The sequence below is a fragment of the Myodes glareolus genome, chromosome 24 (assembly GCF_982192425.1).
Source record: "Myodes glareolus chromosome 24, mMyoGla1.1, whole genome shotgun sequence".
Taxonomy (NCBI): Eukaryota; Metazoa; Chordata; class Mammalia; order Rodentia; family Cricetidae; genus Myodes; species Myodes glareolus.
Window position 1 is genome coordinate 2,597,238 of NC_142049.1, and position 26,776 is coordinate 2,624,013.

At 45.8% G+C, this 26,776-nt stretch overlaps 1 protein-coding gene across 3 annotated transcripts in view; it reads right to left on the minus strand.

Moving 5' to 3' along the window:
* Gdpd4 (glycerophosphodiester phosphodiesterase domain containing 4) overlaps nucleotides 1-26,776 on the minus strand; it is an 85,579-nt gene that overhangs the window by 56,529 nt on the left and 2,274 nt on the right. For 2 of the 3 annotated variants that reach the window (XM_048435107.3, XM_048435105.3), the window contains exons 2-10: nucleotides 20,920-21,121; nucleotides 15,605-15,708; nucleotides 10,815-10,908; nucleotides 7,737-7,796; nucleotides 4,899-4,997; nucleotides 4,735-4,828; nucleotides 3,909-3,986; nucleotides 2,706-2,851; nucleotides 2,303-2,385 (exon numbers count right to left, since the gene is read on the minus strand). In XM_048435107.3, coding sequence (XP_048291064.3) covers nucleotides 2,303-2,385; nucleotides 2,706-2,851; nucleotides 3,909-3,986; nucleotides 4,735-4,828; nucleotides 4,899-4,997; nucleotides 7,737-7,796; nucleotides 10,815-10,908; nucleotides 15,605-15,708; nucleotides 20,920-21,108 — 947 coding nt within the window. In that variant the 5' untranslated portion in view covers nucleotides 21,109-21,121. The remainder of the gene's footprint in view (nucleotides 1-2,302; nucleotides 2,386-2,705; nucleotides 2,852-3,908; nucleotides 3,987-4,734; nucleotides 4,829-4,898; nucleotides 4,998-7,736; nucleotides 7,797-10,814; nucleotides 10,909-15,604; nucleotides 15,709-20,919; nucleotides 21,122-26,776) is intronic. The other variant, XM_087901588.1, reaches the window with a different exon arrangement.

A 26,776-nucleotide genomic window follows, 5' to 3' on the forward strand; every position in this document is an offset into this window, starting at 1 on the left:
TTGGCAAAACAAGAGCAAACCAAACCCAAATCCAGTAGACAGGAAGAAATAATAAAAGCTAGAGAAGAAAGGAATAAAGTAGGAGAAAAACAGTGAAGATAAGAGCCGGGCGTTTTAAAATATATGAGATATAGACCCGTAGACAACGCAATCAAAAGAAAGAGGAATCACAATTATTCAAATCAGATATTAATAAGGAAACGTTAGGCTTTTCTGTATAACCTATTTTATGCTATTTTATATAAACACTAAAATTATGCTGTAAAGCATTCTGTTCTTAAGCTCCTTAGAGTCCTCTTCTTTAGTGTCTAGCAGTTCTTTACATTGCATTTTCCCTGACAAGGTCGTGTCCTACGTGGGCCCCATATGACATGCAGTCTGGGGCAATAATGAAGCCTGGTATGATGCGAACGTGGGAGAGGCATTTAGAAGAGATGATCTTTGGGAAGAGATGTCAGCAAACAGAGCAGTAAGAGGCTGGAAGGATAACCTAGATCAGAGTTAAAGTCACAGTGGAGAATGAAGACCATATTTGAAGGGTTCGCTGGACCCGAACCTTTAACATGAAGCCCATGGCCATTGGGTGCTCCCAGAGATGACACAGAGAGCTCCATTACAGCACCAGTTTCAGTGAATTATGCCAAAAATCCCAGTTTGGGGTCTTGCAAGCCAGTGTTAATATCTACCTTATCATGCACATTCCAAGCCTTATGACCAGAGCTACACTTCCCCTCTCTGAACCCAGGCTACTCCTCTGTTAAATGTTTGATTTTCTGTTTGTCTCACTGAATACATTCACAGTAAAAATGAAGCCTTTCTACTTCCTAAGTTGCCTGGATACATAAATTCTACAGTGATGCCTCCCCCACCCCGCTGTTTCTGAACCTGCTCTGATCCAAACATCCCTTTGTTTTTCTTTGGACCATCACTACACCCTGCTGCCCAGCACCTTAATAATTCTTTCCAAAGAATATTTAAAAAAAAAAAGCAACAATGGCCTGGGGTGTGACCCAACGGCCTGGGGTGTGACCCAATGGCCTGAGATGTGACCCAATGGCAAAGTGCTTTCCTGGCATGCATGAGGCCCTGAGTTTGATCCCCATCATTATAAAAAGAAAAATAAACCAAGCTGGGGGCTGGAGAGATGGCTCAGCAATTAAGAGCACTGGCTGTTCTTCCAGAGAAGCCCAGTTCAATTCCCAGCACCCACATGGCAGCTCAGAACTGTGTGTTACTTCAGTTCCAAGGGACCTGATACCGTCATATGAACACACATAAAATAAACTTAGATAAATTATTTCTTTTCCAAACCAAGCTGGACATAGTGATACACACCTGTAGTCGCAGCACTAAGGAGGTAGGGGCAGAAGGGTCAGAAGTTTACATCATCCTCAGCTACACAGTGAGTTCAAAGCCATCCTAGCTACACAAGATCTGGCTTCTCAAACAAAAGCAAACAAAACAGAGTAATAACCAAGTGCAGAGATGGTGCGCTGGCTCAGTAGCCAGTGGGACCTGTCACCAAATGCAACAGCCCGAGTTTGCTCTCTGGGACCCACACGATGGAAGGGAAGAACCAACTCCATCCTCTGATCTCTATACACACAGCATGGCACCCATGTACAAGCAAGCAAACAATACTATAATAAAATTAGAAAACAAATACAAAAAAACAAATCAACAACAACGAAACCACAGGCCCTCCAGCCTCTGACACCCATCCTGCTGTCCACGACACATTCGGGGAGCTCTGTGGTTTGTGTTTGCTCATTCAGACACCTTCGTCTGGAGGGACCCATCTCTGGTCAGCAAAGTATTTTCCTTTAAGGTTGGCCCAAACATAACGTTGAGTACATACAGGTTATGTCTTTCACAGAATAGGAGGTGTCCTTTCCCTCCACTGAGACTCCTGTCTTACTCTGTCACCTGTGACTGCACATCTCCTACACCAGCTGGGAAGGAAGCACAACTGTAGCTCACCCGGTGGCATCTGCTGAACACTCAGAAGGTAGCCTAGAGTATCCCAGGTATCTAGGCAGACGTCTGGGGATCGCTAGTAAGCAAGTTCCTAAGCTAGTGCACGGGGTCAGGCGACAAGCACGGTTTGCAGTGGAGACAGATGTGACTTGTGTGCTTTGTGAGCCTGTGGTGAAGAACAGGGATGCAAAGGGAGATGGGGCTCATATATGTGGCAGACATGGAAGAAAGTCTTCAAGGCTTGTTCTCTTTACCCCTTGGGCCAGGCTTCCCGTGACACTGGACAAACCCTCCCTTCCCCCCATCCTAGTCCCGACTTTCCTACCTTAAGTACACATCAGTCTCCAGGCCGGAGGCGCCATGTTCCACGGCCTTCTCAAAGGACATCATGGTATTCTCTGGTGCCAGCTATGGAAGAAAGGAACATCAGGCCTTGTGCCCTAAAGCCTTTCTTCCAACATTTCTCTATGGCAGACATAGAGCTTGGGGATGGAGGAGCTCTGAGAAGCAGACTGGCTCCTGGCGCTGACTCTTCAAAGAGGTTGACCGCTCCCCTGTGCCAGTCACACACTGGGCGCGGTGAAGGGAAGGTGGCACAATTAACCCCGCATTCTTGTCACATCAAGACCCTCCTTTCTCCCCAGGGTCTCTGATGCGTCCGAGGCTCCCTTCTCCACCCCATGCCCCCCACACCTGCATCCATCCGTGCTCACTCTGCTCAGACCTACCATGGGTGCGCCTCTGTGTCCAAAGAATGTAGGCTTAGGCCCTAAGTTCTCCTTCTTCAGAATGCAGGGAGAATAAACCCCCAGCGGCATCAAATACAGACACAGAAGAAGGACAAGGAAGGGGAGTCCCGCAGCGATCTGGAGAGCTGAGGAGGTTGAGGGGAGGAAAATGGGTGAAGACCCCACAGCAGCAGCAGGCTCTCCTTCTGCTTCCGTCGCGCCCTCCCTTTCGGGGCTTAGGTAGAAAGACCCAGGATTGTTCAGACACACAATTTTTTTTTCAGTGCTGGGTATTGAACTCAGGCCTTATGTGTGTAAGTGTTCTAGCACTAACCTACATTTCAGAAAAAGACATTATTAGGGCGATATTGCTGGAACTTGGAAGTAAAAATGGAAAAACTGTACAGAAGGTGGGTGGAGGAAGGGAGGGAAGGCTGGACGAGGGAGGGGAGAGGAGGAGGGAAGGAGATACAAGAACAGCCTCTGGGTGGAGGAGCGTGGCTGGTTCTGAGACTGAAGACCATCCTGAGAGACCCTCTAGCTCAGGGCAGAGCAGTATAGGTGAAAAGGTACTAACAGAAATGTGAGTTCAAGGCTGAGCTCCATCACTCTGATTGCAACGGAAGATGTGTGACGTAATCAGTCTCCCAGAGTCTTCATCCTCTCTCTGTAAATTAGGTCTGTCTGCCAGCTACCGTCAGCCTCACAGAGCTGTCACGACAGTGCCCACTCAGACACGCTGATAAACCCTGGCTTTGTTTTTGCCCATTCTTTCTCATCTTCACCCACAACCATCTCCCACACCGCAGTCCGACCTTAATTCCTTCCCAACGCCTTCTGTTTTAGACCTCTGGGGATCCCACCCACTTGTACTACCTATGTGCTTCAGCAAACTGAGACCTCCAGGTCTAACCTTTTAACCTTGTGAATATATTGCATACATGTCTCCAGGACTTCCCTCCAGGTCTAACCTTTTAACCTTGTGAATATATTACATACATGTCTCCAGGACTTCCCTCCAGGTCTAACCTTTTAACCTTGTGAATATATTACATACATGTCTCCAGGACTTCCCTCCAGGTCTAACCTTTTAACCTTGTGAATATATTGCATACATGTCTCCAGGACTTCCCTCCAGGTCTAACCTTTTAACCTTGTGAATATATTACATACATGTCTCCAGGACTTCCCTCCAGGTCTAACCTTTTAACCTTGTGAATATATTACATGTCTCCAGGACTTCGTGCTCGTAATCTGCCATTCTGTATCTTCTTACTCTAACTAAAACAAAGAGAGTAGTTTAGTAATGTTCCCTTAAGCTCCTATCCAAGGAGTATGTTCTAAAATTTACTACATATACATGCATGCACGCGTGTGCACACACACACACATACGTGCGCACACACCAGCACCACTATTAAACCAGCCCTTCACTAGCCTGCATACAAACCAGGAAGCAAGTGCCCTTCATTTGACCAATAGTGAAAGAGAGACGTAGACGGAGACCCCACAGCTCTCATTCACAAAGCTGTTCAGCACACTGAGCTCACTGTCTTGTTTCCACAACACTGCAAAAGGACAGAGAGCAAACCAGCTTCAGAGGCAGTCAGCCCTGCTACTTTAAGTTCCTAGGTGTGACAGGGGTCACGTGGGATTTCTCTGAGTTACCTGATGTAACCAAAGATCACTGGGCATAGTATTAACTGAAATCCGTGATGTCTGTGTATGAACAGGCCAAGTCTTACAGAAGCACTCAGGTCAAAACAAAATCGAGATGCCCTCTGCTGTCTCTCTGTCCCACATAAATGGTGTGCACTAACAAAGCGGAAATGATGCTTTCCTAAGAGCATCTTTCTTAGAAGAAGGATGCTTGGTCCTAGAAATACTATGGTAGGTCACAGGAGTCGGAAAGCGAGACCATAAAGAGCCTACATGACACACTACAGAGCTTCCAAAGAGCACAGCTCTGTCTCTGATTGGAGGATACAAGCTGGGGAGACCAGGCAAGATTCCACTTCACACGACATACCTTCTGATTCCAAGTGGGCCACACCAATGGCTAGGGGCCAGGAAAGGAGAATCATCACAGTTATGAGGCTCAGGTGCAGAAAGGGAGCAAAGATCTGGGGAAAAGCCAAGAGTCAGACTAGCCGCATCTGGACACCGTGATGAGCAGTACAGGCTGGTGCTCACCTGCAGTGACAGCCCGGCTATCAGCCACTTGTCCTTCCAGTATCGGTTCAGAACACAGAGCAAGAAGGAGCACAGCAGGATCACCAGGAAAATGCAGACCTGGGGAAACAGAAAAGCACCAGATGTGGATCACAACTGTCCTGGGCATTGCATGGCTGGAAGGAATCACACAATTGTGTGGCTTGATGCGAACACCAATCTAGCATCTCCACCCTCTGCCTTTTTCAATTATTTTCATCCTTAGCCGGCCACCCATTTTCAGCAGCAGTCATTACAAACCTTTACCTCCTCTTTGACTTTTTTTGTTTTAAAAGGAAGTATAAGCTAAGATCTCAAATACATGAATGCAAAATTACTGGTCTATCAGGAAACCAAATGCATCGCAACAGTTGGACTGTTGAATTTACCTCTTATCCAAACCCAAACTTTACAAATGATTTAAAAGGGCACAAGCAATCATAAGGTACAAATAAATTATTTCCCTTGGGAAAATCTAGTCATGTAAACACAGCCCCCCATGAAAGGACTTTCTCCTCCTGCATCAGCCAGACACTCTGATTGTGAGCGTAGACTGTGAGGTGTGCTTTGAGACAAGTGTGTAGAAATGCCAGAAGGAGCCCTGTTGTGCATGGTGCGTCCTTATCCATCACTCCACCCACTGGACAACTCCAGTGAGTCCTTCTGCTGCCGTGAAACCTGTGTGCTCCAGGCTGATTTAAAGTAAAATCACCCAAGGTACATTAAGTCTAGCTTGCTAGAAAATTTCACAGAGACATCCCATTATTGCTAGCTCACTGTTACCTTAGGGTTTTTTTTTTAAATAAGGAAGTCAAGTTATACACATTTATATAAGGAGTTTTGACTGATCGCTGCATTCTGAAGTGCTCTCAGGGTATCCCTGGATGATTAAGAGATTCTAGACCTGCTGCCAATCCTACCCCTTCTGGCTTATTCTGAAAAAGAATAAGAGTAAACCTCCAAGCCCTCAAGAATCCCCCTTGCCAATGGAAACAGACTCCATAGGCCTTGTTTGTGCTGATTTGAAGGCCTAACCAAAGTAACTACCTTCCAAGGAAGGTCACCTCCTGCCATAACCCCCTTCATCTCTTCTTATTGTCCACAGACTCATACTGCAATTAGATCCCAAAATAGTCCAGGACAAGAAAGTTGAGAAAAATGGCAACAGTTTATTATTTGAATGAACAAAAAAGAAGTCCCACTGAGGATGTTTAGGAATTAAGTCTAAGGATGATGCTAGACAAGAAGAAAGCATAATTTTAAACCAATCTAATTTAGCTGGGCGGCGGTGGTACATGCCTCTAACTACAGCACTCAGGAGGCAGAGGCAGGTGCATCTCTGTGAGTTCGAGGCCAGCCTGGTCTACAAGGGCAAGTTCCAGGACAGGCTTCAAAGCTACAGAGAAACCTGTATCGACGCCCCCCCCAAGAAGCAGAAACAAACAAACAGCCCAGTCTTACTCCAGTGATATGAAACACATATCAGAGATTTTCATTTCAGAATACCAAATCTAATATTAAACAATGTTGTTGTCTGAAACTGGCTCAACCACCACTGTTTGTATCCAAAGAGGTAGGGAGAATGAAAAGCTCACTGAAACCTAGGGCTTAACTGGACACGAGCATTCTTACTTAGAGGCTAACAAAATGACATCCTGCTGAGTGTGTATGGAAAGGCCGCTAGGATAAATCTGTGGCTAGGATTTAGCCGAGAGTTTAAGCCTCCTGTTTCTGACTAAAGATGTTAGCTGCCCTTAATGAAAGTGGGACGCCAACAATTTCTCTGTCAAAGATTTAGTGAGAAGGGGCTGATGGAATAATAAGTTATTTCCATCTTCTGCTGATTAATTTATAAGAGTGTCCAGCATCTAAAATGGGCGGCATTAGCAAAAGGCTTTTTTCCCCCTTTTATATACATTCTTTCCATGAAAGAGCTCATGATTTTCAATTCCCATTTATTTTAATAATACTGAAGTTTACACTTCCAATTTGAGTTTCTCATTTGAGTAAGAGGAGACTTAAGGAGGCTACTCGAAAGACTTGACATGCTCCCAGTCCTGGAGAAACATCAGCATGACGTCAGCACCATACTCGAGGAAGTCTATAAAAAGAGGAGTGTGCCACTGTAGCTGCTCCAGCCCACGGCAGGACAAAGTCAGAGACTCCATGGTGCAGGGATGCTATTGGTCCACAGAGAGTGGAATGAGGGAACCAGTGATGAGCTATCTGAGAGAAGCCATGGTAGCATCATTTGAAGATGGATTCAAACCAAGGAAAGGTCAATCAGACCTTAAAGGAGAAGTTTCACCGGATCATGAGAAAGTAGACACTGACCCAAGAAAAATGTTATCGGGAAAGGGCCACTACCCTCTCCACCATGACAGGCATATGCAAGCGAGGCCCAGATAGAGAAAGCAGAATGCGTAGATCTGCGAGGTATATCATAGGGACAGGGAGAGAAGAGAGAAAGGGAAAGGGAGGGAGGTTGGGAGGGAGGGAGGGAGGGAGGGAGGGAGGGAGGGAGGGAGGGAAGAAAGGGGAGAGGGACGGAAGGAGGGAGGGACGGAAGGAGGGAGGGACGGAAGGGGGGAATTTACTTATCTCAGTTAAAACGGCACAAACAGGTCTGTCAGGGAGCAGTGAAAGAGGGCCAGCTACACGTATAGCACTGAGCGGTGGGAATCCCTGCCATTCCATGTACGGCCTCTGGTGAAGACTGAGCGGTGGGAACCCCTGCCATTCCATGTACAGCCTCCCGTGAGGGCTGAGTAGTGGGAACCCCTGCCATTCCGTGCACGGCCATGAGGACTGACTGCTTACCTTATGACATGTATGCAGATGTAACTCAATCCTTTCCCAGAGTAAAAAAAAGCTGAGTAACTGCAAAGCAATGAAGACACGGCAGTTATGTTATCTTACATACCCGACTAGGTCCTACCCCAGCAGTGCGTAGCTCAGGGCCCTCAAGGTGGGCACCCCTTGCACTGCTGAGGCTACTCTCTATTTTCTCTTGCCATGCTATTTCTCATCTCTTTAAGGTTTCTTCCCCGTGCCACTGACCCTCGAAGCCAGTTTAAATGTAATTTCCGATCTGTAGAGTCCACCAGCACCCTGGGGAGAATTGATTATCTCTCCTCTGGGAGCTCACAGCCATTACCACTGATTCTTCCTTCTGGCATTTCTGTCCTTCCCTATGACGGACTTCATGCCTGGCATTACTTAGATTCACTTATAAGAGAAGAGAGTTTAAGAGTCAACTCTCCCAAGGGTCACTTAAAAGCTCTTTCCAGAACTGGTGCTGATGTTGTGATTGTCATTAACATTGTATGTGCTCAATACATTTCAAATCTAAGGCTAAACCCAGCCAGTCATCAAGTCAGTATGAGCATAGACACTGAGAGCTCACGTCCTCCGCTGCTAACATATCAATGCACAAAGCACTTACCTTTTACTGGAATAATTTTGTGTATATTTTTATTTAGCCATATAAAAGTACATTTTATTAAGTATTATCATTATCATTTGGAAACTAAAAAGCAGCCAAGGCTTAGAAGAGCTGTGTGACTTAACCACGACTACTGTGTGAGCTCCGGAACTGACGCCAGGCCTCGCCCCGTCTCCACTGGTGTCCAAAAGAGGAAGGTAGAGAGTCTGCTAAAGCCATGACTCCGCTGGACACTAACACTTTCACACTGGAAGCTAACAATCCCGTTTCCCACTGACTGTGCACAAACGCCGTACAAATCAGAAGCCCAGAATTTAGCCCTGGGCACACACTACACCTGCATCCTCCTTACTGAAAGGAGAGATTCTCAGCTGGTCTCTCTACCTTCACATTACAGCTTCTGGTATGAATTTTCCTACAATGGAAACTCGTGTCTACCACGTTACCTTACTTTACGTTCAGAAGCTGTCTCCCATCACAGGTGTGCCTCCCACCACTCCACACCACTCCCCTCCTAACAAGCATCAGATATGCTTCTCTCTCACTCCTCTCCCACAGTGGGTTCCCTCAGCCCACAATGTGCCTCACATTTCAACCCCCGTGTTCAAATCCGTTGTCTCTTCGAAATCCCACTCCAGTGCTGCTACTGTGTGTGCACACATCCGCACCAAGTACACACACATGTTCATGGACCACTTTTATCTTGGGAGCCGGAAGTTGGCTGTTGAGCCACCTGGCCAATGAGCTTCAGGGACGCACCTGTCTCTGAGCTGAAGCTCTGCAGCACTGGTTTGATCTGGAGATCGGAACCTATGTTTACACAGCAGACACTGTCCTGACTAAGCTGTCCCCCCAGCCCTCCAGCGCTGCTCCTTCTAAGAAGTTTTATTTTGGTGCGGGAGAATTGTCTGTATTCTGTCAATCATGTATTTTAATAAAACGCTGATTGGCCAGGCAGGAAGTATAGGTGGGCCAACCAGACAGGAAGTAGAGGCGGGGCAATGAGACTAGGATAAGGCTAGGGAGGAGAAAACTCCCTTAGTCACTCCTGCGCAGACCACCGAAGAGGCAAAATGTAAGCTGTCACGCTGAGAAAGGTACTGAGCCCATGTGGCTAACATAGATCAGAATAATGGGTTAAGATAAGTCATAAGAACTAATAAGTAGCCAGAGCTAAGGGCCAATCAGTTTATAATGTTATGGAGTCCTGTGTGTGATTTTCTCTTTGGGAATTGCCAGTTGTGGGGTACCGGGTGGGACAGAAACCCCAACAAGCCGGCCCTCGTGTTACATTATTTGATGATCTTTGCTGGCAGGGATCTCTTCCCTCTTAGAGGCCCTGGTAATGCATTTGGGCATCTGTAATGATAATTACCAAGTTCCATGTGCAGTAGTGACTTTGTCTGTGATCCTAAACACTGGATGAAGAAATAATCACAGCTCTATCTCACACCAGTCTGTGAGGACTACTTTTCATGGTCATTTTGATTTGATTTAGGATCTCCATGGAAACACTTCTGCATGCGTCTATAAGAATTTCTACAGAAAGATCTAACTTAGGAGGGAAGACTCTCTGAATGTGGCCAACAGCATCCCATGGGCTGAGGCCCCAGAATGAATAAAAAAGACAAAATGAGTGGAGGGTAAGCCATCTCTCTTGGCTTCCTGACTGTGATTTGACGTGACCAGAGGCCTCACACACTTGCCTCTTCCCACACAGAAGACTGCATCCTCTCAGGCTGCATCTGTCCCAGCGATGAGAAATGGAATGAGCACGCAGTCTCTACTGAGAGCTCTACATGAAGATGGGAACTACGCGCTTTCATTTTATTGATTTCTACATAATCAGTACTCATTACAATATTTTCATAATAATGATTACATTTTTAGAAGAAAAATATTGCAATTGACAACATATTCAAGGGTTGGACTCTTGTGTGCCAGAGAGGTGAGTGGGAACATAGGATTATGAAATCAAGGCAAGCACCCGGTGTCCAGTTAAAGCTACCTCTCAGTTAGTCTCCATGTCCATGGGTCCTTCTCTTGTGTGGTGTCTATCTTCAGGCACTATGACTCCAGCACATCACGCGACAGGGTCATATGCAAATAACCTGCAGCTGAGCTAGGAGATTAGCATTTGCAGAGTATAAGTCCCAGACTGTGGAGTAATGTGCTAGGTGTTTAAATGATAATGCTAGTGAGCTCCTGGATAGAGTACGAAATGGGGGAATAAAAAAAAAAAAGGTGCTCTGTCACCCTCTCAAAGGACCAAACTAATTAGACAAATCCTCTAAACAGCATAAATCTTTCAGCCATCCCTTGTGCATAAAACTGAAGCGGCCGATGTAAACTCCCAGCTCTACGAATATTAAAGACTCCAGATAGATACAACAGCACAGGAAGGAGCAACCTGTGAGGCTGCTCAAAAGTGAAAAATGAGAAGCATCACTCACCAAAAGCAAGGACGTGTAGGCGGTCATGAGCCCGGCTGTACTCAACATAAAAATGGACCACAAGAACCAGCGTTTTGTCCCTAGATAAACAACCCTGAAAAAATACATTTCAATCCTTAAAATATAGCAGGGATCAATAATAGCATCTACATTAAGGGTAGAGACAAGAGTAGACTAAATGGGGCATTAAAAATTGGAGGGAACGAGAGGAGAAGCACTCTGTGAACAGATCTTATGAGTGCTTTGGGGATACTTTTTTTTTAATTTTGTACAATAGGCAACCAGTGATGTTAATGTAGCCTCTATAAGTGGAGAGATGTTAAAAAAAAGTTATATATAACATATATCCAAATTTATATCATCTTCAATAAACAATGTGATGTAGAAATTCTGCACTATCTAAGAAAAGGGAATCACCCCCTGAATTCATTACATCAACATGACCAGTCATTTCTCCCTTCCAAGCTCCCTGTCCAGGAACACGTATACCTGTAGCATGATTAATAAAAATGCAGGAGACAGATATTGGGGCTCAACCTGAAGACCAGAAAAGCAAAGCAGCCAGCCACTGGTTCTTACCTCAACCTCAGTCTGAAAATGGTGATATTGTCTCCAGGAAACTTCAGAATGAGACTGTGACTGAGAGCTGTCTCCTCCCATTTTATCTTCCTTTCTAGGGCTGGGGTTAAAGTCGTGCACCACCAGGATTAAAGGCATGCACCACCTGGTTTCTATGGCAAACTATCATGGGTACTGGAATTAAAGGTGTGGGCCACCACTGCCTGGTCTGTAAGGCTGGTCAGTGCAACTGTTTTATTCTCTGATCTTCAGGCAAGCTTTATTTATTTAAATACAAATGAAATGCCACTACATATACCTTCTTACATAACTGCACTCATAACCACCATATAAATTGCTCTCATATGTATGAGAGATACGTCCCAATCATTCTGCTCCAAAAGTACCGTCTGTGGGAAAACTACTAAAGACTTGTGAGGGGAGACACTGTTGTATTTGTTTAGGTTTTCTATGTCAATGAAAAACTTTAAAGATATAAAATATATAGAGTGAGACTATAACCACATTAAAAACAATAAAGGAGGGGCTGGAGAGTTTGCTTATTGGGCTAAGAGTACTAATTATTCTTTCTATAGGTCCCGAGTTCAACTCCAAGCAACCAGGTGGTGGCTCACAACTATCTATAGTGGGATCTGATGAATAAAATACATAAATCTTAAAAGAAGACTTAAAAATAACAAAGGAAATGCCACTTTTGTAGGGTTTATATGACACACCATGAAGGACCGGGTAGGCAGTCCTCAGTGAAGGGCCTGCGAGGGAAGGGCACTCCGGGAAAGAGAGCCCTGTAAGGAGGGTTTGGGTGGAGCGTAGTGCTAACACTACGTCTAGCATATGAGCCCCAGGTCAGAGGTTTGGTGGAAGTCAAAAGGGGACACAGTTAAGCTTTCAAAATAGATGAAATTGTGCCCAACAAAACACAATTAATAGAACAATCAGAGAAGATTTTTAAAATGTATCTGTTTCAGTTTTCAATCTTGAACCTTTTCTTTCACCTGTTTTTTCTTGGTTTTAAGGAATTTGTTGATTTCTTCCAATTTTTTGTTTGTCTTTTCCTCCATTTCTTTGAGGGAACTTTTCATTTCCTCTTTAATGCCCTCAAACATTCTCCTAAAGTTATTTTTTTAGATCATTTTCTTCTGCTTCGTCTGTATTAGGGTGTTCAAGTGGTGCTGTGGTGCTCCCTGTGGTGCTGAGTGCTCTTACCTTGTTGTCCACCTATCTTTTCCTCTGATTGGTGTCGTTGGGGCCGGGTCTCTGGTGCCGGTGGATCCAAGGCTCAGATGGTTGTTCTCCTAGTGGAGTCAGGGCAAGGGTTCCAGTCACCCCGAGGTCACTCTGCATCCTCAGCATTCCTGGAGGTAGTTTGGTGCTCCCGGAAGTTGCTCTGCAATCCCAGAGGTCATTCGGGCCTGCTCCCAAGGAGGTTGCTCACTTGGGTCTGCTCTCTCAGAGGTTGCTCAGTCCACCTGCTCCAGGGGAGGTTGCCGGCTTGAGCTCAGTGCTGGCTCGGTCCCCCAGAGGTCACTGGCTCTGACCTGCTCCCACGGAGGTCGCTCACTTGGTCCTGTTCCCACGGATGTTGCTGGCTCGGGCCTGATCCCGCAGAGGTCCTAGTCGTTCGAAAATATTCTTTGTCTTTCTTCCTTTTGTGAGAGTGGGAGGCACAGCATGCGTGTGGCAGTCAGAAGGTAACTGTGCGAGTCTGCCCTCTCCTTATATTGTGTAGGATTCAGGAATCAAATCTATGTTGTCAGCCCTGGTGACAAGTACCTTTGCCTGTTGAGCCATCTTGCCTGCCCCAGTATGAGTCTTCTTAATGAACTGGAACAGCATTTTATATGCAGCCTCATTAAATGCCAGCCTGTCATCTAAAAATCTTATCCTCAAGAGCACATACTCCACATACATACACAAACACACATAAACACAGTTTTAAAAAATACATCTTTTTTAAGTAAAAGACTGTATCTTCTAGTACTGCTGTGGACAGGCTCTGTGTAAAGGTTTCTTTAGAGAAACACAACCACAATGAGTGGTACAGAGTAAAGTTTATCACAGGGGTCGTATTTCACACTTCCGGGAACACGGAGGATCCGCATGAGAGGCCTCTGCCCCTATATTTGGTGGCAGGCCTCACTTAAGTCACTGTTAGTCAGACGGGCAGTCGGGAAGAAACTAGAACTTCCACAGATGCACTGGAACCGTAAGAACAAACTCTAAGCCACGGCTGACTCACAACCTCGAGCTTTGATTGCATGAGCAACCTAAGAATCTTCACCACACGTTGTACAAAACCTCATACACTACTCAGACAAGCTGCAGAAAGAGGTGGGGTCAAAGACAAGGGAGCTGCAGATCTCAGCAATACCCATGTCAACAAGGTATGCAGATCAGTGCATATTAGTGACTCCAACTTCAAAGTAGAGAAACAGGTGTTGCCTCACCTCTGCCTTCCAAACCACATATCAATTTCTCTTGAAACTGAAACTGTACAGTGAAGAGAAACTAAGGTTCAGCTTAAACAAGCTGGCAATAGAAAGTCTCTACCAATATCAAACTCCAGGGGAAAGAAGCAAGACAAGCTTAAAGCAGAAAGAAAACCACACATGCACACCATCGGAACACTATGGAAATCAAAGAAAGGGGAAACTCCTAAAAGTAGGCAGATTAGGGTCAGGAGATCATGGGCAGGCAGCACGCTTCTCAACATAAACCAAGCAAGGAGACAGCAGAGCAAGTGAATCACGGGGCTCAAAGAAAAACTGCAAATTAGAGTTCTAAGCCTGTCTAAGATCCCCTTCAAGGATAAAGATGAAATACAGCCATTTTAGCTAGGAAGTGGTGGCACACGTCTTTAATCCCAGCACTCGGGAAGCTGAGGCAGGCAGATCTCTGTGAGTTCGAGGCCAGCCTGGTCTACAGAGCTAGTTACAGGACAGGCTCCAAAGCTACAGAGAATCCCTGTCTTGAAAAGCCAAAAACTAAAAATAAAAATAGTATACACATAATAATATAAAACAAGTACAGCAGACAGCTGGGCTGTGATTGTCACTTGGAAAAGTGACCATATATTTTCCAATTTTCTGTATTTAAAAAAGTTATTTCAGTCTACGCACTGTGCAGATACGTACTCACGGGTGAGGTCAGAGGGCAGCTTGCTGGAGTCTGGCCTCTGCCTTCATCACGTGAGTCCCGGGGATTACACTCAGATCGTCAGGCTCCATGAGAAATGCCTTTACCTGCTGAGCATGGTTCCAGCATCTCCTTTACCCCTGAGCATGGCTCCAGCATCTCCTTTACCCCCTGGGCATGGCTCCAGCATCTCCTTTACCCCCTGAGCATGGCTCCAGCATCTCCTTTACCCCCTGAGCATGGCTCCAGCATCTCCTTTACCCCCTGAGCATGGCTCCAGCATCTCCTTTACCCCCTGAGCATGGCTCCAGCATCTCCTTTACCCCCTGAGCATGGCTCCAGCATCTCCTTCACCCGCTGAGCATGGCTCCAGCATCTCCTTTACCCTCTGAGCATGGCTCCAGCTCTAATTTCTACATTTAAGATAATCAACTAGATTTAACTCTTATACAGAGAAAAATAAACTGCATTTGATTAAGGAAAAGAAAAGAGCCTCACACCTACACACGCCTTCTCCCGTAAACACTAAGTAGGAGGTAAGGTTTACAGTGATGCTGGAGGCATCAGGCCAGAAAAGCTGAGATGTCTGAGAGTGGTCAGGGAGACATTTAGCCATGAAAGGGAGTTGAGAAGGAACATGGGTCCCTCTGCCCAGAATTCCAAGTGACCCTAAAGACAAAAGAAAGATGCAAAGGCTGCAGGAGAAGCAGCGAAGGCAGAGAATGACTGTGGGACATAAACCGCGAGGAACAAGAAGTGTGGGCATCAGTCATCAAGCAAAGGGACTTCAGAGTAAAGAGGACAGAATACTTACCTGAGGGCTGGGCTGTCGGAAGCACAGAGGAAGCTGTGAGCACCGTTTGGTCTGCAGTGTGACTGAGCACTGCTGGAAGGGAGGTGTAAGTCTGGGTGCTGAATGTGTGCTCACTGCCCTACAGTTACACCTCTTACCCCCAGCTGTGCAAAATCCACGTTTGTCCACCTGCTAAACCACCAGATCTTTCAGCCTGGGAGAGCCCAAGTTTCTACCCAGTGAAGGAGCCCGTATACCAATAAAAGTACAGAAATGAACTCACCAGTCAAAGCCGTTGTACTCGTTAGAGGTCTCAGCCCACACGAACAGAAAAATCACGGACAGGACGAACGCAACTACCAGGCACACATAAAAAAACTGCTCTTTCTGAAAAGAGAAAGAAGCCTAACTTAGCGCCATTGTCTATGTCATCTCAGTGATCCTTGTGCACCAAGGTCAGGACTGTTCTGGTGTTGGCCATTACCCTCCCTAGGCTAGAATAACCTGAGGTTTAAGAGACTGCAGACATACGTAGAAAGGGCATCCTGACAAGCTGAGGAGACCTAATGGGCACTGGGGCAGCAAACCACTACCAGGAGTGTAGTTGGGTGACACACACCTTTAAAAAGCATATTACCAGGCTGGAGGGGTGGCTCAGCGGTTAAGAGCACTGGCTACTCTTCCAGAGGTACCGGGTTCAATTCCCAGTACCCACATAGTGGCTCGCAAGCCTCCATGATGACGCCCTCTTCTGGCCTGCAGGTGTACATGCAGAGCACTCATTCATAAAATATAAATAAAAATTAAAAAATAACAAATAAAAAGCATATTACCAAATAATGTCGCCGCGCTACTCAAACCCTCCCAGAGCTCCCTGTGCTACTATAGCTCCCTATGTTACTACACCATCGCCATCCAAAGAGCCTTTCAAGCCCACCAGGTTGTCTAGGATTAGCTCCACCCACCCCACCTTTCCAGAGGTTAGCCACACTAGCTGCTTCTGTAACACATCAAATGCCACCCACTCCGAAGCCAGGTGCTTAGCACGGCTACCTGGAACGCATTTGCCCCAACACAGGGCTAATGAGTCCATCTCTTCATTTGCAGATGGACCAAAGGAGTTTCCACAGGCCTCTAACTCCTCCTTCCAATTTCTAATATACATTTCAAATTCATCTTGAAAAATCTTACTGCTATTTGAAAGCACCTTTTCTATTTATTATTTATTACGTAACTGATCCCACTGGATAAGTTAAATTTAAGCTGCTGGAGGCCAGAGCAAGGTTCCAGATGTTTTGGCTACTGTGGCATAAATATCTGATAAACTTAATAACTTTCTGCTAAAAAAAATCTGTTTCTATTCTTTTAATCTCATCACCATTCTGACTTGAAATTTTTCAAGGGTTCCTCTCTGTTGATAGGATAAAGCTCAACTTTTTTAGCCTAATGTAAAGGTGTTATAATTTCATCTAAACTTTGTTTTCTAATCCTAATAATTATTTAGTCCTTCAAATTTTCCTAAATTCAGCACTGGAATCAAACTCTCCTTAAACACACCATTGAGCTTGTCTTTCTTTGGATTTTTTTGGTTAATTTCACACATACACTCACACACACTCATACACTCACACACACTCACTCACACACATACACACACTTAAACACACACTCACACTCACACACCCTCATACTCACTCACACACTCGCACACACACTCACACACATATACACACTCACACACTCGCGCATACACACACATACACACACTCACACACACTCTCTCTCTCTCACACACACACACACACACTCCGAACCCTCCTCTACGCATTTCCCTTCATCGCCTCCCAAAGCAGCGGCCCTAAGAACCCTGCAGTAATAACATCAGTTTTATTATGCTCTGCTCAAAGTGCATCCTACAGAAATCTCTTCTTTCCCACAGCAGCTCCTGCCGTGGGCTTTGTTGTTAACGTCTACCTTATTCTAACATGGGCACTGAATCACAAAGATGCTAAGAGCCTTGCCTAAACCCTTACAACAATGGGTCACTAACTCAGGGACGCTCAGTAGCAAAGCCATTGATTGCATCTGGTGGTCTTCCCCTTTATGTTTTACTCCATCTGAGTAGAAAGGATACTTGGAAATTATTCAGGGCCTTTACCTAATTCGATTCTCTATCTACAGAGAGGCGCTGGTATATCACATAACCAGCCCAAGTTATAGCTATAATTTCAGCCCATACATACTCTGGTCCAGTGTTTTACCATTGTACTAGACTGCCCTAAATGCTGCCCTTTTCAACACAGCATCTCTTTATATTTACCCCAGATCCTTTATAGATCTCCCAAGTAGTAATGAATCTGTCGAACCTGCCCATTTCTCCCCATATCTGCCTTTACCGCTCCAGCCCCTGCCACCCACATCTCCTATGTGGAGCACTGCCACTGTTCCCCCTTTGAAAGCAGGGGTTTCCTGCATTGGCCCTTCTGATACCCCCTCCACCACTCAAATAACCATTCCAAAACACAGGTCATAGCATCAAAGTATTCCCCCTCTGGTGATGGAGATCAAATCCAGGGGCAATAAGCTTATGCTCCACCACTGAGTCACAGCCCAGCCCTCTTCAGGTATCCTTTACCTCCTGTATAACGGGTAAGCTTTAAAACCGCGCTACCCGACCCGTTTCCCTTGCCTTTGTTTCTCAGCAACTGCTCTACTCCTTTCTGCTCCACCTACCCCAGCAATCTCCACTCCCTGTGCGCTGACTCCTCTAATACCATTTCTCATATCACACGCAGTTCTTAACCGCCTCCCACACTCCTAAACAGTGCGTGTGTGCATCACACTCTTGCTGCTGTGCTAGGCTGCGAGGTATGCAGCTTTCCCCAGCAGAACAGAGTTCTTTGAGAGCGGCACATTTACGACTGCAGGAAAGCTAAATATCTGGGCATGAAAAGTACAGGGGCAGAAGGACATCCTTGATTGCTCCAGGGAAGCCGCCCATTACCAGGCAGAAGAAATGAGAGATCCAGGGCTGGGGATGTATGGAGCTCGAAGGTAAGCTAATTACCAAGTGTGTGCAAGGCCTTAGACTCACAATCATCGAAATCCCAAAGACAGATAGTTAGGCAGATAGATACATACATATAAAATAAGATACAAGAACAGGAAATTAGAGACTAATTAGTGAGATGCTTAGACTCAAGTGGACTATGTTTACAGTCGAGTGAAGGCGCACGATTTGTTCCTCTTCCCATGGACGTGTGTTCATTATTTGACCTATCACACTGCATAGTGCACCAGAGGGCTCCCTATCACTGCTCAGAGAGCTTCATGCTGCCACTCGGGTTCACTAGAAGTCCACGTTAGTGGAAATCAAGCACTTGCTTAGCCAGGAGTGAAGAACATCATGTTTTCTCCTTATCAGGTTCCCTGTCCTCCCCGCTGCCATTACTGCGGAAGACGCTTTCTCCTTGGGAACTGACAGACTAGAAAATAAAGATTCAGGGAGCTGGTGAGATGACTTAGTGAGTAAGGACATCTGAAGACCTGAGAAGAGAAAGTGGGAAGTACACTTGAACGCATTGGCACAGAGAACCACTTCCTAAATATAACCCCAGCAGCATAGACACTGAGAGAGAGAATTAATAAATGGGACCTCCTGAAACTGAAAAGCTTCTGTAAAGCAAAGGACACAGTCAACAAGACAAAACAACAGCCTACAGAATGGGAAAAGATCTTCACCAACCCCACATCAGACAGAGGTCTGATCTCCAATATAAACAAAGAACTCAAGAAATTGGTCACCAAAAAAACCAAATAACCCAATAAAAAATGGGGTACAGACCTAAACAGAGAGCTCTCAACAGAGGAATCTAAAATGTCTGAAAGACACTTAAGGAAATGCTCAACATCCTTAGTCATCAGGGAAATGCAAATCAAAACAACTCTGATATACCATCTTATACCTGTAAGAATGGCCAAGATCAAAAACACTGAAGACAACATATGCTAGAGAGAGTGTGGAGTAAGGGGAACACTCCTTCATTGTTGGTGAGAGTGTAAACTTATATAGTCACTGTGGAAATCAGTATGGAGATTTCTAAGAAAATTGGGAATCAATCTACCTCACGACCCAGCAATACTACTTTTGGGCATATACACAAAGGAGACACACTCACACCACAAGGACATTTGCTCAACTATGTTCAAAGCAACATTATTTGTAATAGCCAGAACCTGGAAACAACCTAGATGACCCTCAACAGAAGAATGGATAAAAAAAATCTGGGTACATTTACACAATGGGAAACTACTCAGCAGTGAAAAAAAAAAGGACATCTTTAAATTTGCATGCAAATGGACAGAACTAAAAAAAACCATCTTGAGTGAGGTAACCCAGACCCAAAAAGACAAATGTAGTGTGTACTCACTCCTAAGTGGATACCAGACATAAAGCAAAGGATAATCAGCCTGCAGTCCACAACCCCAGAGAAGCCAGAACCCTCTTCCAGAAACAGATGGAGACCGAGGCAGAGACAACCGAAGTGAGAGAGGGGCAATAATATGACAAAGGGGTCAAGACCATAATGGGGAAACCCACAAAATCAGCTGACCCAAACTAGTCAGAGATTACTGACTCTGGACTGACTACTGAGGAACCTGCATAGGACCAAACTAGGCCCCCTGAGTACAGGTGACAATGGTGTGACTTGGGCAGTATATGGGGCCAATGGCAGTGGGACCAGGATCTAAGTCTAATGCGTGAACCGACTTTGTGGAGCCCATTCTCTATGGAGAGATACCTTGCTCAACCGACGCACAGGACTGGGAGGGGGTGGGGGGGGGTGGGGAAGGCCTTGGTCCCACCTCAACGAGGTGATGGGACAGATTTGGCAGAATTATCAGGGGAAGCCTTACCCTTTCTGGGGAGTGGATGGGCGGTGGGATGGGGGAAGGGAGGGGCAAGAGGAGAGGAAGGAGGGGGAACTGGGATTGGTATGTTAAAAAAAAGATACACATGATACATACATGAAAAAAAGATTTGAGCCTTCTTGTAATCTCCTATGAACATCTAATTGCATCCAAATCTTCAAAATTCAATGAATAAATATAAAAGTGCATGAAAAAATGAACGAATGAATGACACATGGTTGCAATCCCACAACTCAGAGGTCGAGACAGAAGGATCAGGAGTTCAAGGTTTGGCTCATTTATATAGCAAGTTCAAGGTCAGTCTAGGCAACAAGAGATCCTGCTTTAAAACACTGGGGAGCAGGGAAGAAAGCAGGCAAGAAACAAAGGGGCTTTTGGATGTAGTTCAGCAGTACAGCTCTTGCTTAGCATGCAAGAGATCCTAAGTTTAATCTCCTGTAAAACAAAAGAGAAGGAAGAAGGAAAAGGGAGGAAGAGAAAGGGGGGAAAAGGAAGACAGCATGTATGTTTAACTCTGGCTCTAGGCTTGCCACAGCACTTTGACAGGAAGACTGGAGCTTATTGTACCTGACCTTGGAAATCCCAGTGAGCACTCCAGAGGTTAGGGACCCCCCCCCCCACACCCACAGCTAAGGAAGTGAATCCAGCTCCTTTCCATCTCTATACCCAGGAGCAGCAACAGGATCCAAGTTCAGTTCTCTCCCACTCTGTGTACTGCCAGTGGCAGCTGTAGCAGCCAGTCAGGAAGGTGATGCAGCATCTCCGGCTGAAGAAGCGCTCTATCCACAGATTGGGGTGCTCATCTGACTTTCCTGCCGTCTTGCTCCTAGACTCAGTTAGGCTGTTCTTATGCATGATTCACCCTTTGCTGGAAGGACAAACGAGACAATCAGAACCGAGTGCAGCTCCGGTGCATTTACTCTATCTAGCCTGCCATCTACAGACGGTCTATCAGCAACGAGAAGAGAATCCATTTACAACCAGGGGTGGAGTGTGGGTTGGGGCAGAGGAACGGAAGCTGCAGTCAAGCTCTCTGACTGACCTGCTGAAGCACTTTCCCCCAGCCATTGTGCCTTCCTTCCTAGATGCAGTTCTCTCGCTTCTGAAGTGGGACCACATTCTATTCTAGTCAACTCAAAGATGCTCATAGCATCTAACTGCAATATTCTCTGAAATAACGCAGATGCTCAAGGCATGGGTGAATATATGAAAAATGCCATCCTCGACCAATGTGTGATCCAGACCCAGCCCCCTGGCCCCGTTCTTCCTTCCTCTGTCTTAGGTGGAGTCACTAGGACTGTGACAGACACCACGACCGAAAGCAGCTCGGAGAGGAAGGGGTAGTTCCCACAGTGAGGCAGGAACTCAAGCAGGGCAGGAAACTGAGGCAGGAGCTCTGCTTACATAGCTTGCTCAGCTTGCTTTCTTATAGAACCCAGGACCACCAGCCCAGGGATGGCACCACCCACAATGGGCTGAGCCCCTCCCCCCATCAAGCACTAATTAAGAAAATGCCCGACAGGTTTGCCTACAGCCCTATCTTATGGAGGTGCTTCCTTAACTGAGTTTCCCTCCTCTCAGATGACTTTAGCTTGTGTTAACTTGACATAAAGCTATACAGCACACTCTCTATGTGGGGTCAGTCACAGTTAGCTATGCATGGTAGAAAATCCAGCAACAGTTGAAAAAATACACCTTTGTTTTCTGCTTTGTTTTATTGAGACATGGTTTGTGCAACCGTGGCTGTTATGGAACTCACTCTGTACACCAGACCGGCCTCAAACTCAGAGATTTTCCTGCCTTTGCCTCCCGAGTGCTGGGACTAAAGGCATATGTGACCACTGCCCAGCTGAAAAATACACATTTTTTTTCCTTTTTGCCAACAACAACAGATTATACACCATGGTGATGCACATCTGTAACCCAGCATCTTTTAGGTTGAGGAGAAAGAAGGGTTGGTTTCAAGTTTGAAGTTGATGTGGACGGCATATTCAGATCATGTCACAAAAAGATGAATTTGAAGAGAGAGAAATCAGGAGAGAAGGAGAGAAGGAGGGAGGGAGGGGCTGTGGCTTCACAGTGGCACTTTACACTTTGCTGTTCACCTTTCTCAGTACAGAGCCTTCTCTGTCTAAAATGGCTACTCAAGCTATAGTTACCACCTCAAATTCCAACTAGCAGAAAACAGAACAAAGGAGAGAATGCAGCCTTTAAATATTCTTAGAGAAGGTAAAAAGGGGAGCAGACAGATACTGAGGAAATAGTTACTAAATTTTCTCAGGGTATTAAGATTTAGAATGCTGTTCTTGGGCTGGCGTCGCGGCTCAGCAGGTAAAGGCACGTGCCGCCAACCTAACAACCTGAGTTTGACCCCAGCACCCACATGGCAGGAGAACGCCATCTCCCACACATTTCTCCTCTGTGCCGTTCCTGTGCTGTGGCACATGACATACACACACAATACAAATAAAATGTGTTTCAGAAAGTTAAGGAACGTTGTTCTCATACCAAAGAACTTTCAAGAAACATGCAAATTCAAGTGGGAAGGAGGGGGGCGAACGACACAAGTATTTAAAAACGAACAAGAACAGTCATGAGGAAAGCAAACAATATGACATAATAATAATAGAAATGTTATAAAGTCATAAAAGATATGCTGCTAGGCAACACCCTCGACTCCTGAAAAGTCCCGGCCATGTTCCATTTGTTTTTATGAATATCACTCTGTGCCTGTACTGAGGAATATCTAGGGGTCTGGCAATATGTCTTGGTGATTAAGACTGCTTGCAGCTCTTCAGAGGAAGAACCCACACGGGGAAGGCTCACAAACTGTGTCCACCCACAACTCCAGGAGACCTGACATCCTCTTCCGGTTTCTGTGGGTACCTACACACATACATGTGTGCTTGAACACACACAAATAAACCTTTATAAACAAAACAGACAAACAAAATCCCCAGTCTGATCTTTTAATTTGATCAAAGCAGAGTAGCAAAAATTACAGTAACCCTTCCAGCTTAACTGACTAAAAGCTAAGGAAAATTAAAATAACAGTTTTCAAACATTGGAAAAATAGTCAGTGACAATAAAGAATACCCAAGAGAGGAAAAACAAAGGAAGTATTATTAATAACTTATTTATAATGTATATAGAGTTATGAGGTCAAAGCACCAAGAAAGCGAATTTAGATAGCCTCCCAAAATTATGCAGACAAAAAGGACTTAGGGAGAAGAATGTGTTCAGTTCCCCGGTCTACAGTTGAATGCTGATAACTTCCCCTGAAAGAAAGAGGATGATTAAAAGCAACCCAACCAACCACCTGACCCTGGATGCATCAGTCCCAATGCAAAAACAAAGAAACATGAAAACCCAAAAACAACGCTGTGGGCACTGGGCACTGCAGCTCAGATGCAAAGGTGTCCTGGCAGTCGGGAGCCAAGGAATGCCACAAAGTCGCTGTAGGCTTAGCAGGGAAAGGTTCCCCCAAGGTAACAACTCTGCCCAGGCGGGAAGGGTTTCCCAGACAAGTTGTTACAGCTCTGCTGTGCAAGCGGAAAGCTTCCCCAGCCGAAGTGTTCTACAGTTCTGCTCGGCTCTCTCGGCTCAGCTCCAGGGAAAACGGTTAGAGCGGGGCTCCTCGCCGGCAAAAATGCCACGCTGCTCTACAGACCTTACTCAAGGGATTTACTGGAAGGAAGAATCCAGGGGGGTGGCTGTCTCTAGGGTCAGCAGCCGCAGCCTGAACAGGGTGCAGAGCCCATATAGGGCTTCTTGGGAGTGGAGCTTTCTAGGATGGCTTTTTGTGGTCTGACTCAGGAGCAAACTCGGGGATTGGTGGGTTTTCAAACCCTGGTCCTGGGGTCCAGTCAGGGGCAGGGTGTTTGTCCTCAGCCCGGGCCTCAGGTCCAGTCAGGGGCAGGTGTCTGTCCTCCGCCCGGGCCTCAGGTCCAGTCAGGGGCAGGTGTCTGTCCTCCGCCCGGGCCTCAGGTCCAGTCAGGGGCAGGTGTCTGTCCTCCGCCCGGGCCTCAGGTCCAGTCAGGGGCAGGTGTCTGTCCTCCGCCCGGGCCTCAGGTCCAGTCAGGGGCAGGTGTCTGTCCTCCGCCCGGGCCTCAGGTCCAGTCAGGGGCAGGTGTCTGTCCTCCGCCCGGGCCTCAGGTCCAGTCAGGGGCAGGTGTCTGTCCTCCGCCCGGGCCTCAGGTCCAGTCAGGGGCAGGTGTCTGTCCTCCGCCCGGGCCTCAGGTCCAGTCAGGGGCAGGTGTCTGTCCTCCGCCCGGGTCTCAGGTCTAGTTAGGGACAGAGTGTTTTTTTCCTGGCACTTTTCACCCTAAAAGTGCAACTCCTCCAAAATGAACAATTCACAAAGCGATGACCTCCAGTGAGAGTGAATTAGACAAAAATCCCAAATAATTCAAAAGGACGATTGTAAGTATATCCAAAGAAAACAAAGAAGACACAGATTTCTGAATGCGTTCCTAAAGAACACAAACAAGTGAATGAAGTAAGAAATTCAACATAGGACATGGAAATGGATTCCAACAGAGACATAGGAAGACTGAAGAGAAGCCCAGCTATAGTAACAGAAGTGAGAAACCCACTAGCTGAACAACAGCTCCATATGGGTCTGCGGGTTGGCACAGTGAGGAAGAGCAGGGCTCGGCAAGCATGGCCTGTGGATCCGAGTGTGAAGCTTCAGCACCATGTAAAAAGCTGGGTGGGCAGGGCTGTGTGCAGTTGTAACCACAGCACTGGTGGAGACCTACCCAAAAAAGTGAGCTTCGAGCTCAGTAAGAGATCCTGTTCTAAAGCAGTAAGTCTGAAAGGGATAGAAGGTATCTGGGGTCTTGCTCTGGCAAGTGCACCAAGGGCCACATTGAGCCAAGTTTGAGCAAAAGAGACCTCAAAGTCCACCCCCACAGTGAGTGGTGCACTTCCTCCAACAAGGCCACACCTACTTCAACAAGGCCACACCTACTCCAACAAGGCCACACCTACTCCAACAAGGCCACACCTCCTAATAGTGCCACTCCCTTGGGAGGCCATTTTCTTTCAAACCACAACAAAATCTATGTATAAAAGTCAACAAAACTGAAGCCTAAATAAAATAAAATAAAATAAAAATTCTCCCAACTAAAAATATTCCACACTCAGATGAATTCATTGCTGAAATCTACCAGGCCTTCAAAGAAGAACTAAAACCAATGGTTCTCAAACTATTCATAAAGAAGAACAGAAAGGATCACTACCAAACTGCTTATTAAGTATATAACATAAAAAGAAAATCATAGATCAATCTCCTTCATGAAGAAAAATGAAAAAAATTCTCAACAAATTACTTACAAACTGAATTCAAGAAGACATCAGACAGTACATTAAGTATGATGGACTTGGCTTCATTCAAGGAAGGAGGAATAGTTCAACATACACAAATCAACACACAAATGGACTCAAAGACAGGAATCACATGATCGTCTCAAGAGATGAAGAAATGGTCTTTGACAAAGTCTAACATCCCTTCCTGACTAGGAATAGAGGGTGTATATCGGCATCATAAATACTTTCTATAACAAACCCACAGTCAATATAATAGGAAATTGAGAAAAACTCAAGACATTTCTACCAAGATCAGGAAAACAAGAAAAGGAATAAATGGATACAAGTAGGAAAAAGAGTTCAAATCCCCTGTTCTCAGACGATGTCTGAGATGTCAGAAGACTGTGAAGATGCTAAAGCTGCCACTGTCGGCAAGGCAGCAGGATGCAACCAGAGACCAAAGGCAGCAGCCTTCCTACAAGCCAGGGAGAGGCCTGCTGAGAAGAGGAAACAACTCTACTCCTAGTGGCCTAGAAAATTCTGGTAAGTGGGAGACCGCTGCAGTGAAAGCTTTGAAACACTAGAGAAGGGAACTGTGGGAGACACTAGCAGACGGAAAGACCTGCCGTGATCATACACGGGGAGGACTGATAGCGTGCAAACTGTCGTCCTTCCGAAAGCAATCTACACCTCCTCAAAATTCCAACATGATTATTCACAGAGACTGAGACAACAATCTTAAGACTCATATGGGACCACAAAAGACCCCGTGTAAACAAAGCAACCTTGAGAAAGAAGAACCTTTCTCTTGACCTATTCTTCTAGTCAGGCCCTACACTGAATAGGAGTAGAGTGGACATCCTTGTCTCGTGGGGATCTCTCTGATTTCGAGTCATAGTTCAGGTCGGCCGTAGTAATAAAAATGGCATAGTACCGACACAGAAACCGTCGCATTGATCTACAGAATAGGACGAGGACCCAGTTATAAGCCCACACAGCTACAGCCAACTGGTTTCTGACAAAGATGCTAAAAACGTACATTGAAAGAAAAGAGCCTCTTCATAAAGGGTGATGACAAAGCTGGGTATCTTACATGTAGAAGGACGGAACTAAATACTATTCTCTCACTCTGCAGAAAACTAAGTCTAAATCTTAATATAAGACCCAAACTCTGAAACTGCTAAGAGGAAATGTACAATTACATAGCCAAGCA